Here is a 13,145-nt window from a genome sequence, read left to right on the forward strand (position 1 = left end):
CTTTGGTTACAACGATAACTCTTTTCCACCTGATCATTCCATACGATACCTCACGGACTACCGCTTTAGTCTACCTCGCCTTAGTACGGACCGAGCCTAGAGAAGTATAGCCTAACCCCGTGTAACATGTAGATCTAGATTGGGAGTATCCGGCCGCTGAAGATCGAGGCGGCATCAAAGCGGACAAAGAGAACTTTGTCGTATTCATGAAAGAGCTGCGTTCCGCTCTAGGAAGTCGCTACGGAATCAGTCTTACATTGCCTGCTTCCTTCTGGTACCTGAAGGGATTTGACGTGGAGGCTCTTCAGCATCATCTCGATTGGATGAATGTAATGAGCTACGACATTCATGGGGTTTGGGACTCGGGAAACAGGCACACAGGACCCTACGTTCGTCCGCACACCAACTTGACAGAGATTGAAGAAGGTCTTGACCTTCTCTGGCGGGCAGGCGTGCAGCCATCCAAGGTGGTCCTGGGTCTGGGCTGGTATGGTCGGTCGTTCACCCTGTCGGACCCAGCTTGCAATATGCCAGACGGAGTTTGTACCTTCACAGAAGGTGGGAAACCAGGAGAATGTACACAATCCGCTGGTACCCTTACCAATGCCGAGATCAACCGCATCATTGCCAGAGGGGGTGTGAGCAGGGGCTTTGATCGCAACGCAGCAGTAAAATGGATATCATGGGATTCCAATCAATGGGTCAGCTATGATGATGGCGAAACTATGCAGTTGAAAGTGGCTTATGCGAACAGTCGCTGTCTCGGTGGTACGATGATTTGGGCTGTAGATCAGGACAATGCACAAAGCTCGAGCACCAACGATCTTCTGGGCATTGGCCCAGCCAGTGGGGTTTCAAAAGACGAAGCCTCAAACATTAAAAAGCAGCTGAACAACGTGACACAAGCAGCCGCTGTCGGAAATTCTTGTTATTGGAGTTTCTGTGGATCATCTTGTAAGCCAGGCTGGTTCGCGACTACCAATGCCCAAGGGCAGGTTGCAGGCACGCTAAGAGATACTGAGTGTCCTGAGGACGCGGAACAGACGCTATGTTGTGCGCCCGGGACAGTCATGGGAACCTGCAAGTGGGAGGGTTGGCGAGGAGTTGGCCTTTCCTGTGCCCCCGCGTGCAGCGACTCTTCTGCCGTCATAGTCGCCCGAAACTCGAACTACGGAGACCGTCACTGTAACGGCGGATATCAAGCTTACTGTTGCTCTGGTTTTATTCCATCATCGTCTACAAGCACCAGCACGCTCAATCTGATCGGTCAGGGAGGTCTTGCAAAGCGTGATGACAGAAAAAACATCGCAACGGGTGTCATGGTCTGTATCTCCGCAATGGCGATGATTCAAGTACTTGCTGCCGCTTTCACTATTGGCTTGTCTCTCATCGCAACACCAGCAGGCTATGCCGCCTGTGCTGGAGTAGGTGCTGTTATAGGCTACGCTTCGCCCCGCATCACCAGCCCTTTACAAGCATGGCACAATATCATAAACGCAAGACCACGCAACACTGGATCCCCAGATCCCGACGGGAAGAAGTACGGTCAATGGGATAAGCTCATCTTCACCGCACCTCCTGCTCAGCCAGGAACCGCCTCCACAACTTGTGACTGTTATGTCACATATACCTGCAGGTACGGCAAGGGTTGGGATGAGATATGTGACAATCAAAGATGGGCCATTGACAAAGGGTTGAACGGTGCCTCTGTCTACCATTATGGCGAAAGAGCTAAGGGTAAAGGGTTCAAACAGAAGAGATACGGGAGATACCGAGCTACTGAGTTCCGGTCGCTTGGCGGGTACAGTATTCCGGATAAACGCTATCGTTGCGAAGCTGATGAGTTTCCTATGGGGGCTTTGACAGAGGCATGGGCTTATCAACCTCAAATGGTACGATGGGTCAATGGTGAAGCCAATGGTGCTCAAGGTCGAGACTTCTCGGCCTGGAGGCAAGCTGTGTGGGTACCCTGCAGTAGCTTCAGACAAGACGTCTGTGGCAGTGCAAAACCGGATCCACCCATCACCTGGAAATTTGATGGCATGGACTCTGGGCGACGCAATGCTAGGGCGGATGGATCCCACTTCATTAAGAAATATGGTGTAAGTTTGACTTTCAACAATGAGTGGGTCCGGTGCTGACACAGCTTTCAGTTCGACTCCCAGACCCCTGGCTCCGAATGCTGGGCGACATTTACCTATCTAGCGCAGAAGTCGATAGGCGGGCCACTTGTGGTTACTCGTACCGTGTCGGATCATGGTTTTCGTGCTTTACCAGATGATCCGCTTTACACCATCTACAATTGGGATGACGACAACGTCTATCACAAGCCACCAGAGAAACCCTATCCAACCGACGTAGCCAGCGTGAAATGGCTCAAACGCAAGGCAGTGGAATCAGCACTACTCAATAGAGAGCCTGTAGAGTATGAGGTGCCTCTACTTTGCGGCGAGCATGAGTCTATGGCGGAGTTCGAAGGTGAATTATGGTGTATGTCAGAAGATCCCATATTTGAGAGTGTAACGCAGGATACGCTTGCTGTGGTGACGTCTACAGCTACCCTGCTTGCTAGTCCTACATACATGGAACACACAAAAGCGAAGGCCAAGGCGGGACCTATTGAGACTGCAACAAAGGAAGGAGCAGATGCGGTGAGGAAGTATCTGTATGGAATGTAAGACTGGCGATGAGCTACCTAGGTACTAGGAAGCAGTTGTGGAAAGGATCAAAATGTAATACAACAGTAGATGATGTTCGTATCACGCAGGTGATGCAGGGCGCAATCGCTAACTGGCTCACCTGCGCAAGCTTTGAGGTCTGTTCTTGGCTAGGCTGATTGTGGGGCAGGCCTCGGCTTAATGTAGCTTAATTTCGACACCCTGCGAGATCGTCTTTCCTCCACCAAGAAACCCGCCGTCCCTTCATTTCTACGAGGCCTTCGATCTCCGGCATCGAACCATGTGCCGCTGTCGCAGTGACGAGAACCGGGTTGCCATCTCCCGCGTCGCGGTGAGACAAGGCGCAATGTGTGCCGGACCGGTTGGCCGCCACTAGATCCACAGCTATATGTGATACCGGCAGGTGCAATTAGATTGATTGAGATGTGTGGTCACGCAGTCCACGTTCAGTATGTTTTCAAAGTAAAGTGCAAGCCCTATATTGTTTCCCGGATATTGATGTGCAGCGCTTAACCATGAAGCGGACATCTTGCCTCCATCTTCGGGTCGAGGTACTCTGAGCATTTACTAGGGATGATCTTTATATAGCGTCTTGAATGCCTCAACTTTCAACGCCTCAACCATCAATCTTCATCGTATCCATACGCAGCGATTCTTTTGCTCCCAGTTACCAACATGTTTGGAAAGGCAGCTATTGTCAATGCGCTCCTGAGCGCCGTGTCCGCGGGTTCGTTGGCTTCGTCCACGCATGTTACATGTCGCTGACCAGAGACAGGCACGATCCTTTGGGATGGCCGCTTCAACGAGATGACATCTTCTTCTGATCTGGACAAATGGTCCTGGGCAAACCAAGTAGGCAGTGAGTACTACGTTCAGGCTACATGTCAAACATCACTGATAAAGCCTCTTCCTCGTCCAGATTACCAATACTACATCCACGGATCGGGCGCTACCACCAAATACGTAAACCTCTCGCCAAACTACAAGAATCCTGGGGACACTGGCAGCAAGCAAGGTGCCAAGATCACGATCGACAACACAGCCAAGTGGAACAGCGACATGTGGAGGACGGAGCTCATTCCTCAGACCACAGCTGCTATCAACAAAGGCACTGTATATTACCACTTCTCGATCAAGAGATCCACTACCAATGTTCCGAGTGCGACAAACGAACACCAGATCTGTTTCTTCGAGAGCCATTTCACAGAGTTGAAGTACGGATGGGTCAACGGAGAGTCTGGCACCAGCAACACCAACCTGTAAGACAACCACGCGACGAAGCCCAGTACGAAAACCATGCTAATTCCAAAACAGGCAGTGGATGGTGGGTGGCCAGAGCAAGTGGAAGGTCGAGCTCAAGGCCGACGAATGGCACAACGTAGCTTACGAGATCAACTTTTCATCCAACCAAGTTACCTTCTGGCACTCCACTGGTAACAACACGCTTGTTAAGACTGCTGGACCGTTCTCCAGTAGCACTTCTTCAAACGGTGCCGACTGGCATCTTGGTGTTCTTCGTCTTCCCCGCCAGGGTAACGATGGGACAGGTGCGGAGGACTGGTTCTTTTCTGGGACGTACATTGAGAGCGGTTCACTCACTACTTCAGTTGCTAGTCCTGCAGCATAGATGTAGATCACGTTGTGTGGTGTGTGGTCAGACCAAATGTACATATTGGCCCAGATTTAGTGTTCTGTACATAGCATACTCGAAGAAGCAGTCTTATCTCGTCTTGTCTGCTACGAGACTCAGAGCGTTCCACACACTGCGCTACCTTCCACATCATATCATAGCTCGCCGAAACATGGTGCGCCCCTCTGAAGACCTAATACCCATTCTCGATCCACTCTTTGGCTATGGCTACTAGACCTTCAATGCCATTTGGCGCAGTTGGGAGTAGAAAATGTTGTACGAAGTCATTCGTCTCGCAATAACGTCGAGTAGCAGCCTCGTCGAACTTTTTATCCCAGGGAAATTTCTTGGTATAGGGCGATAGCTTGGGAAGGCCAGTCGAACTGCGCACGAGTTGTTGAAAGTTGACGTTTTGGGTTAGCCGGCTCAAAAACGAGTCATCTTGGCGACCGAACTCATGTATGACTCCTGCAACCATGAAGAATGCATCTCCATCTAAACTTACCTCTGGGAGGTAGTCATGGATCATAAATCGGGGATGCATTGCCTCGTGGGACTTGACCTTGATGGGCCTTCTCGATTTCCTCTTCGACTGCACCCGCCTAACGATTTTCTGAATCCATATTCTCTTATGGCCGACGACACTATCGATGAACTCTGTGAGATGCCGATATTCTTCGAGGATGTGTATATCGTTGTAGCGAATAACCAATGCCCTAGTCTCGCTTCGAAGTTGATTGTTGACGAATTGAAGTTGGTTAGCGACGACATGTCCGTTCACTGTGACCTGCGCAGGGCGTCTCATCTTTCTGGCAGCTACAACGGGTTTTTTGGTAGTTCGAACAGCCTTTGTAAGCCTACGACGTTTTCGTGCCGGAGCCTCGTCCTCGAGCTCTTCACGGCTGGCGCCGGCAGCTTGAGGTTGAGCAAGTTCCTCGACATCTCGTTCCGTTTGTTGAGGATGGAGACAAAGCCAGCCCACACCGAGCTTGTCCTCGCGATAGCAGATTCCGTCGTCGATTGTGAGAGCGTATTCGAAGATCTTGTTACGAAGCTCGCCTGGCAGTTGCAGAAGGCGTGACTCCATCTTATATTGTTGATATAGGCGTTGAAGGCTCTGTCAGCACAGAATCGACGAAGTGATTGAGAAGTACGATGATGCAAAGATACTGCAGTTGACTTGTCGAAGAAATACTGTTAATATGTAAGGCGGTTGAGGAAGTGAGTCGAGGTGTCGAAGAAGATGAACCAGACCAGGACCAGTTTTGGACGCAAGCGTGCTTGGGCCACAATTTTCGAGAGCGGTCGCACTGACCCAGGGACCAATTTAGATGTAGGAAAGAAAGTGAAAGCAGTGACAACAGGCTCCAATAATCTGCTGTACCTTATCAATGTTAGCTGGTAAGTGATGCAAGGAGCCGAATGACTGAGCTCAGGCAGTCATCGGCAAACGAACAGTGTTGAGGCCGTAGATGCGAGACGAACTATCTGACTAGATTCCTGGTTTGAGATGGGACGAAAACAAATGCTTTTAGAGAAACGATTCCACAGAGAATAACGACTACTTTGAAGGTGCGTAGCATGTGCGAAGGAAACCTAACGACGCGCACTGCGTCACCTACTGATGTGGACTCTGGCGACGAACTCTTCGAAAGCCATGAACACTGGGCGCTGCGAAGTCTCAGTAGAAGTAAAAGACAGTCCAAGGATGCTGGGAAGTATTTCACAAAGAGAAAGTGACGTTCCAGCACACCAATCACGATCCCCGCAACGCAGCTTACCACACGCAGGCCTAGCGCGCCTCATCAACCTCGGCATACCTCCACTCCACACTCCTCGCCATCCACGACCGAGCCGCAACCCGAGCTACTTCCCTGGACCGTACCCCATACAACCCCAGGTTCCTCCCCTTCCGTGTTTCCTTTACTTTTATACCCAGAGCCAACCAGCTCTTCCGCCTTCCGAACACAACAAATCGTCCGCCTAGACTCGACGCGATCGCCGACGCGACATTCTTCCCGCCTTTTCAAACGCCGACGAACCTCAGTCGCCGTTGCGCATCCACAAAACTCACCATGTCCGAGTCTCTCACCACCAAGCAAGTCGCCGAGCACAACACCGTTGAGAAGGGACTGTACATAATAGTCGATGGCGATGTATACAAGATGGATTCGTTTGTCGACGAGCACCCAGGTGGCGCCAAGATTCTGAAGAGAGTGGGTGGAAAGGATGCTAGTAAGCAGTTCTGGAAGGTACGTTTTGACTAGGATGTACAGGGAGGGGAGTGAACAGTGGGAACACATGTCGCGCGCGTCCCCCCGCAAGGCTTGCTTCTGTGGCGCGCCTGGGTCTCAGTACCGCCGGGCATCCAAGGTTCTCGCTACCAAGGACTCGGTCGCAAGCTGGACCCTTGATTAGATCAGAGCAAGAATCGTTATCAAACGTGACGAAAGGATTCGCTAACGGACATGCAGTACCACAACGAGAGCGTACTGAAGAAATACGCACCCAAACTCAAGATTGGCACAGTCAAGGAGGAGTCCAAATTATAAATACTACATAACGTTATATCAACGCAGATTACTTAATTCACATCTTTTGCACCATATTCATAGCATGTCTCCGTGTCAAATATTCGTTCTTTAAACAAGTACTAAACTCATGGCACTTTGCGAACCACAGGTAAAACATCCAATTCACTAAATCAGCGCGGATTCTTTGATAGATGCAATAAACTATAAATTAAGGACGAACTTCTACTCTATGGACGTATCGGTTGGTATAATGCAAACTCTCCTCTCCTCGATAACAGACCTGCAAAACAAGAAAACATGCCGTGGGTATCGTTATAGCAAACGCCTCTTTTCAATGCCGCGGAAAATATGCCAAAATCGTCGCTGCGTAATATGCTCTCTCTGTCTCTCTCTTTCTGTGTCTTCTCCGTCTCATCTAGAAACACGTCCACCTCTTCGCAATCCCCGGTCTCGACCCTGGTCTAGGCATCGGACTCGTCCTGGGTCTCGCATCATGCTTCTCATCCACATGCGCATCGTCATCCAGATCCTCCATGCGATAACGTCGCACAGATCCAGCATCCGACTGGTCCTTGTCCGAGTAAAACTTTTCCTGGGGACCTGAAACACATCGCGGTGTTACTTTGCGGAAGAAACCCCGAAGACCGCTGTTGGCCTTGTCGATCCTCTCATACTCGCGTTTGCGCGTACATGGCGAGGTCCAGTGCATAGTCGTGTTGGTCTCTTCTTCTGCAATGGTGTCCTCGCTTTGGCGGCGGTGCATGGGTGTTTCTTCGACGACGCGCAGACTGTCGGAACTGAAACGCGTGGCTGCGCTGGGGAAGCCAAAGGTTGCGTCACCACCTTGGGATAGCGTTGGGCTGGGTAGACCGGAATTCGAGTGGTAGGATGGGTTGGTGAAGATGCTGCAGCTGCGAAAATGTAAGGCGAGGACGTCGTCAATGTCCTGGCTGGTTGCTGTGGGAGGTGTTTGGTGGCTTTTCATTCGATAGTGACGCGCCGGTCTTGATGGATCCACAATGGTACAAGAAGTTCGCCTCGATGAGGGTTTTGAGCCATGGCCACGGCTCTGCGATCGACTCTTGGAGTTTTCTGATGATGAGGTGGTTGATTGTTGCCGGTGGAATGGTCGTGAGCGCTGCTCTGATACTGGTCGCCGCGGTTCCATATTCGCAGCCTGAGTGGAAGAGAAGGATTGGGCGTTGCTTCTGTGAGGTTTGTTGCGGTGCCGTATGGTGGTAGGATCTGGTAGCGGTTCCTGGCTGGGTATCTTGGGTAGATAGGAACCCGCAACACTGTCTGTTCGATTCATCGCCGATCTATCAAAGATCGAAAAAAAGGACAGTGACGTAGATGTGAGATCGTTGTCTCTAGGAAAATTGAATCGTTAATATGGCCTTAGTTCGTGTATAATTTCGGTAGTCGTCTAGATCGGATATCAGTATCCAAATAGGAAGGTTCTGTGCTCAAGGGGTAAAAGCCCATACCAGCAGCCAGTGCCAACACACCGAAATTCACGGATTTGGATTCCTCGCGAGGAGCACACACGCCAGAGATATGGGAGAATGGAAATTGGAATCACAGGCAGGCTATGCGACGCCAGTGGTTGTTGGGTCGGTCAAGTGACGAACCGCGGGACCCGCCTGGAGGACTATTGAATCAACCGCGGTCAGTAGGAGGGAAACTAGGGACTAGTATATAAAGAAGAGATTCAAACCGACCCAATTGTCGATCTTGGCCGTTGGTTGACCCAGACCCTGCCAGCCATGCAAGACGCACGGCATGCACGATCTTTGACGAAGTCTGAGCCAAGCGCGTGGGCGGCTCTACGCAAAAAGGTTGAGAGTTCACCGCCTCCCAGGATTCGATTTCCGGGGCCTGCAGTGGGCTAGGAGCGTGAAAAGACTAGTCGTGCGATTAAACTGGAGAACGACTTGGTTAGCTTCCGTGCGTTCGAGACGGAGCATGACAAGTGCACTAAATATGTCACAGCAAGAGTCGCACACATGGGAGGTGCCAAAGGTGAATGAGAGAGAGTGTGTGCAGACTATGATGTCGTCGGCTTTCACATGCCAGAGGCGATGTGGCTGCCACACGCACAATCTAGCGTGCTGATCGTTGTGTTGGCTCGTGATAAGGCAAGGAGGGCGCGAGGCAATGTCGAATAGACGCGAGTGGTAGCCTCGTCTACCGACAAGACGATCCGGCACAACCTTGGACCTGCTGCACGGACGGCGGGAAGGACCGAATCAAATCAAAGAACGGCAGGCCAGCGACATCGGGCCAAGATCACACACACTCGACTCGGGCAAGTGCACGCGGAAACGTCGAGCCTGGAGGGGTGGAAGGATGCCAAATGAAGCGCCGCGCATGACATCGTGGGTATTGCTGAGAGGGGCGCGTCGTCGGCAGGGCACATTACACAAACCCGCTGCGGCGGGTATAGGCGCAGAACCCTGGGTGGCCAGCCCGAAATATCTCCCAGCAGCTTTTCTTGCCTCACTGTACACGAATCAAGCGGCTGTGTGACTGCGTTTGTTGTAATGTCCTGTGGATGCTCGGCCCGCTGCCTTACTGCTTACACAGTGTATCCGCTGCAAACGCTTTGGAGGGTGGAATTCATGCGGCATGCGCCAAGGCCACATCCAATGCAGCTGATCGGGCCAGGGACGCCGCCAATGACCATGTCATGCGGCGGCACAACACCACCAACTGCGCTCTACTCGCACGCAGAGATGAGTCTGCATCTGCAGCCTGCAGCTTTTGCTTCCGCCACGCTAGCCATCGCTAGGGTTGCCGTCTAGAAGATCGGCTCGCACGTGGTGTCTCTATGAACCCCTCTTCACTCCCCCACAGTTCACATTGCGCACACCCGTGAAACATTTCAGAAATGGCGGTATGACATGGCAGGTGTTCTGCTCCTGTTGACTCGTTCGCAGGTACTGTAACGGGGCCTGTGCGATGGAACGGATACAGAACCTTCTCCACTACCCCGTTCCGCGGTTTATCGGAAATAACCTTTACGGATAATCTACTGTATCTCATGATAAAATCCCTCTATCAATTTCGCGACCTCGTCAAACGCCTCAAGACAGTGCCAATGCCCAATTCCCTTCATGACCTCCAACTTCTTCTCACCATGCTGCATCTCGTCAAACATCTTCTTACACCCTTCGAGCGGCGCACTCATATCCTCGTCACCAGCGAGAATAAGTACAGGCACGCTGATCTTGCTGTACCTGGGCGGCTTTGCATTGACAATGACTCGGCAGTTGGATATGTATCCCGCTGGATCCTGTGCCAGCAGCAACTCGCGGATCATTGCTTTGACAAGTGGAGACGCCTTCTTTCCGACTGCAGCTTGGGGGATGGTGTCGGCCATGGGTTGCATACCGTTTTTTGTCACGTTTTCTATCCGTTCTTGGAAGCGAGGGGCTGAGGCTGGGTTGGGATAGACTGGGCCGATCAACACAGCTGCTACGATGCGGTCGCTTCGCTCAGCCGCGAGGTGTGCGCCTACAATACTACAAGCCCGTTAGTTGTCTTGGTGTCGTCGCGTCGAGTCTTCCAAGGCTTCTGCCCGGGTAGGTTGCTAATGCTGACATACCCTCCCATACTGTGTCCGACGAACACAGCCTTCTCGACTTTCAACGCGTCCAAAATCCCTATAGTATCTTCTGCCAGAGTCTCGATACTCTGCTCGACAAACGTGTATGTAGATCGTCCTGCTCCCGTATTGTCAAAGGTGATGCAACGGAACCCGTTTGCAACCAGGCTCTGAGTTACCGCAGAGTAGTAGTTCTGCGAAGAGCCGAGCCCGTGCATGAAGATGAATGTCTCGCGAGCATTTCCATCTTGCGGTTTCAGATCTGAGTAGTGGAGGCGTTTGTATCCGAGTTCGAGGAAAGGCATGATGGGTGGAACGTAGTTGTGTTTGTAAGTGTGTTTCACCCGAGCTTCAGATGCACGATGGAATTGGTTCCGATCGGAAGCGGAACTAACGTGTCGGACAGGGCTGTGACGTCATCTGTGCGGAGGTCTGCTGGGATATTGGCGCGAGTCACTCGCTGTTGTCACTACACACTTTGCCAACGCATCGCATTCGAGGGCCATGATCCATACCGAGATCGTCCTTCAGTGCACCCACGAGCATCATAGTATGGTATCTTTCTGGTTCACAATGACTCTTCCGATGCACCCTGGATTTGCTTCTCCAACACTTGAATCACGAAGCATACATCATATCGCCGCCTAGCACCGTCCCCTTGCTCCGAAATCTACGGTTGGTTTGTAAACATGTACGCAGTAACTCGTGTTAGTAGGCTAAAGTTAAAAATGTGCCTAGAAAGTACTCGAGCGACTCACACCAACAGCCTGGGAATACAGACAATGATGCATGCTTCAATCCTCAGTTCAAGCTACAACCTTATTACAACGAACTTTTCTATGCATTCATTAAGAACATGAAATGAAGGGTCCAGTTCCAAAAACAAGTCCAAGATGCCCAGAAGACGATAGATATCCCTAAGCCGAACCATCCCCATCCCCATCTCAAGGCCCGTCACCCTCCACCCCCGTAACAGTCACCCGATACATCTCCTTCAACGCGCCCATACACTCCTCTCTCAATCCCGCCAACTCCTCATCAGTATGCACCAACGTCCAAAGTAACTGCGCCAGCCCCTCCCTCGTAGTAACCTCCTTCAACGCCTCCAACGCCTCGTCCTCCTTGTCCTTGTCATCCCTCTCCGGTATGCCCAACATGCGACTAACATCGCTCTTTGCCCTCGACCTCCTCCGCCGCCTGTTGCGGAAGAAGAAGACACTGCGCGTCATACCCGCTTCTTGCTTCTCCTCTGCACTTGCATCCCACAGCGCGACACGGCTGAAGAAATGCTTGATCGCCGTCTCCTCGAACTTTTCTTTTCGCCCTGCAATCGCAGTTGCAAATTCCGGGTCGGGCGTGCAGTACGTGTTGGCATCCCACCTCCTTTGTAAGTAGCGAAAAGCGCGAACTTCGGCGTCCGGGAACGACATGTCGGCAAAGTCTATAGTAAAAGGGTCCGAGGACATGGAAGAGGAAGATGATGTGGGGCGGTCGCTACTGGTGCTCGTTGGTGTTTGTGCGGCATCACCATGTTTAAGTTCAAGGGCATGGTGGGTGTCTATGACGCGTTGGAGTGCGACTTTGCGGTTCTGGTGAACGGCGTCTGTGCCTTCGAAGATGCGGGGTGGTGCGTTGGATGATGGTGTGTCGAGTGTAGCAGAGTAGGAGGAGGAGCGTCTGGAGAGGTAGCTCCCGCTGCGGTGGCGGCCAAAGTGATGGTGCCGTTTGTGTTCTAGAGACTGTCGTTGGGACATGGTGTCGTCCATTATGTAGCTCAGCTTGGACTTTTGTGTTCAAAGTAGTGATTAGTTGGTATCAGGAGTGGTACAAGTAAGATCAATATCGTGATTCTGATAGGATATTAGGGCCCTAGTACAGCGTGAAAAGTGTATTGTGAGAGGAAGTGAATCATGGGAGAGACCTAGGAGGAGAACCAAGTAAGAAAGAAACCAGAAACTCAACCCTCTGCCAACAACGAAAGCCGGCTAACCCAGCAGCCCAGTTGACGCACATGCCGTTAGCCGAGGGGGCAGAGAGGGGTGACGCAAGCCCTTTCTGACATGCAGATCTACTCGTGAGATTAATTCATCACCATCCCGCCGTGCAATGTTAAAGTCGTGTTACGGAACTTTGACTCCAAGATCGACTGATTGGCGACTGTGCCACCGTGAGCCACTGCTTTGTTGAGCCACTGTGGCTCATGAAGAAACCCAGGGGCTGCGGTATTTTGCTGCGTCGGCGGTAATAAAAGTGGGGCTGGCGACACGCTCGCGGCGTGGAGAGGGATGAGTCTGGCGCCCAGTCCAGGTTTTGCCGACCTTCCGGCGAGTGCAATGGCGCCGTGAGGTAGGTGATGCGGGCGGGCTTACGCGTCAAGGATGTCGGCATCTTGACTGTGAGTTATACAGGATGCGCAGAGTGACATCCTGGCGTATGATTGCTTTGTGTGGTAGGATTCTGCATGGTCATAGTCACCAGTAGCCAAATAGACGACTCGACACACCAACGATCACAGTGAAGACGGATTCATTCAGATTTCTATCTTCGACAGAGATGAGACGCTATGTGCGAGGATACTGCGACGGAATAGAAACGCCATTTCGTCCTTCCTGACACCTTCTTCGTGAGTGCAGAACGAACGCCATGCAATGCACCGATGACAAAGCGAGCGGAAGAAAGCCATCCGTAAATGAACA

The 13,145-nt window shown here is 51.7% G+C and overlaps 7 protein-coding genes across 7 annotated transcripts; 3 read left to right on the forward strand and 4 right to left on the reverse strand.

Annotated features, from left to right (window-relative positions):
- Positions 1–527: 527 nt before the first annotated feature.
- J4E82_004104 (uncharacterized protein) lies at positions 528–2,678 on the forward strand (the record flags this gene model as incomplete). Its single annotated transcript, XM_051730385.1, has 2 exons — positions 528–2,102; positions 2,154–2,678. 2 exons carry the CDS (start codon positions 528–530, stop codon positions 2,676–2,678), a joined length of 2,100 nt encoding a protein of 699 aa, XP_051589724.1.
- A 346-nt stretch (positions 2,679–3,024) lies between these two features.
- On the forward strand, positions 3,025–4,305 carry J4E82_004105 (uncharacterized protein; the record flags this gene model as incomplete). Its single annotated transcript, XM_051730386.1, has 5 exons — positions 3,025–3,028; positions 3,346–3,405; positions 3,454–3,537; positions 3,598–3,937; positions 3,993–4,305. 5 exons carry the CDS (start codon positions 3,025–3,027, stop codon positions 4,303–4,305), a joined length of 801 nt encoding a protein of 266 aa, XP_051589725.1.
- A 196-nt stretch (positions 4,306–4,501) lies between these two features.
- On the reverse strand, positions 4,502–5,395 carry J4E82_004106 (uncharacterized protein; the record flags this gene model as incomplete). The annotated part of the gene is made up of 1 exon (XM_051730387.1): positions 4,502–5,395. One exon carries the CDS (start codon positions 5,393–5,395, stop codon positions 4,502–4,504), a length of 894 nt encoding a protein of 297 aa, XP_051589726.1.
- Positions 5,396–6,383: 988 nt separating this feature from the next.
- Positions 6,384–6,860, forward strand: J4E82_004107 (uncharacterized protein; the record flags this gene model as incomplete). The annotated part of the gene is made up of 2 exons (XM_051730388.1): positions 6,384–6,560; positions 6,783–6,860. 2 exons carry the CDS (start codon positions 6,384–6,386, stop codon positions 6,858–6,860), a joined length of 255 nt encoding a protein of 84 aa, XP_051589727.1.
- Positions 6,861–7,257: 397 nt separating this feature from the next.
- On the reverse strand, positions 7,258–8,154 carry J4E82_004108 (uncharacterized protein; the record flags this gene model as incomplete). The annotated part of the gene is made up of 1 exon (XM_051730389.1): positions 7,258–8,154. One exon carries the CDS (start codon positions 8,152–8,154, stop codon positions 7,258–7,260), a length of 897 nt encoding a protein of 298 aa, XP_051589728.1.
- A 1,719-nt stretch (positions 8,155–9,873) lies between these two features.
- J4E82_004109 (uncharacterized protein) lies at positions 9,874–10,754 on the reverse strand (the record flags this gene model as incomplete). Its single annotated transcript, XM_051730390.1, has 2 exons — positions 9,874–10,366; positions 10,450–10,754. 2 exons carry the CDS (start codon positions 10,752–10,754, stop codon positions 9,874–9,876), a joined length of 798 nt encoding a protein of 265 aa, XP_051589729.1.
- Positions 10,755–11,393: 639 nt separating this feature from the next.
- Positions 11,394–12,215, reverse strand: J4E82_004110 (uncharacterized protein; the record flags this gene model as incomplete). The annotated part of the gene is made up of 1 exon (XM_051730391.1): positions 11,394–12,215. One exon carries the CDS (start codon positions 12,213–12,215, stop codon positions 11,394–11,396), a length of 822 nt encoding a protein of 273 aa, XP_051589730.1.
- Between the last annotated feature and the right edge of the window lie 930 nt (positions 12,216–13,145).

This window comes from Alternaria postmessia, assembly GCF_024291825.1.
Source record: "Alternaria postmessia strain BMP 2775 chromosome Unknown scaffold_19, whole genome shotgun sequence".
Classification (NCBI taxonomy): Eukaryota; Fungi; Ascomycota; class Dothideomycetes; order Pleosporales; family Pleosporaceae; genus Alternaria; species Alternaria postmessia.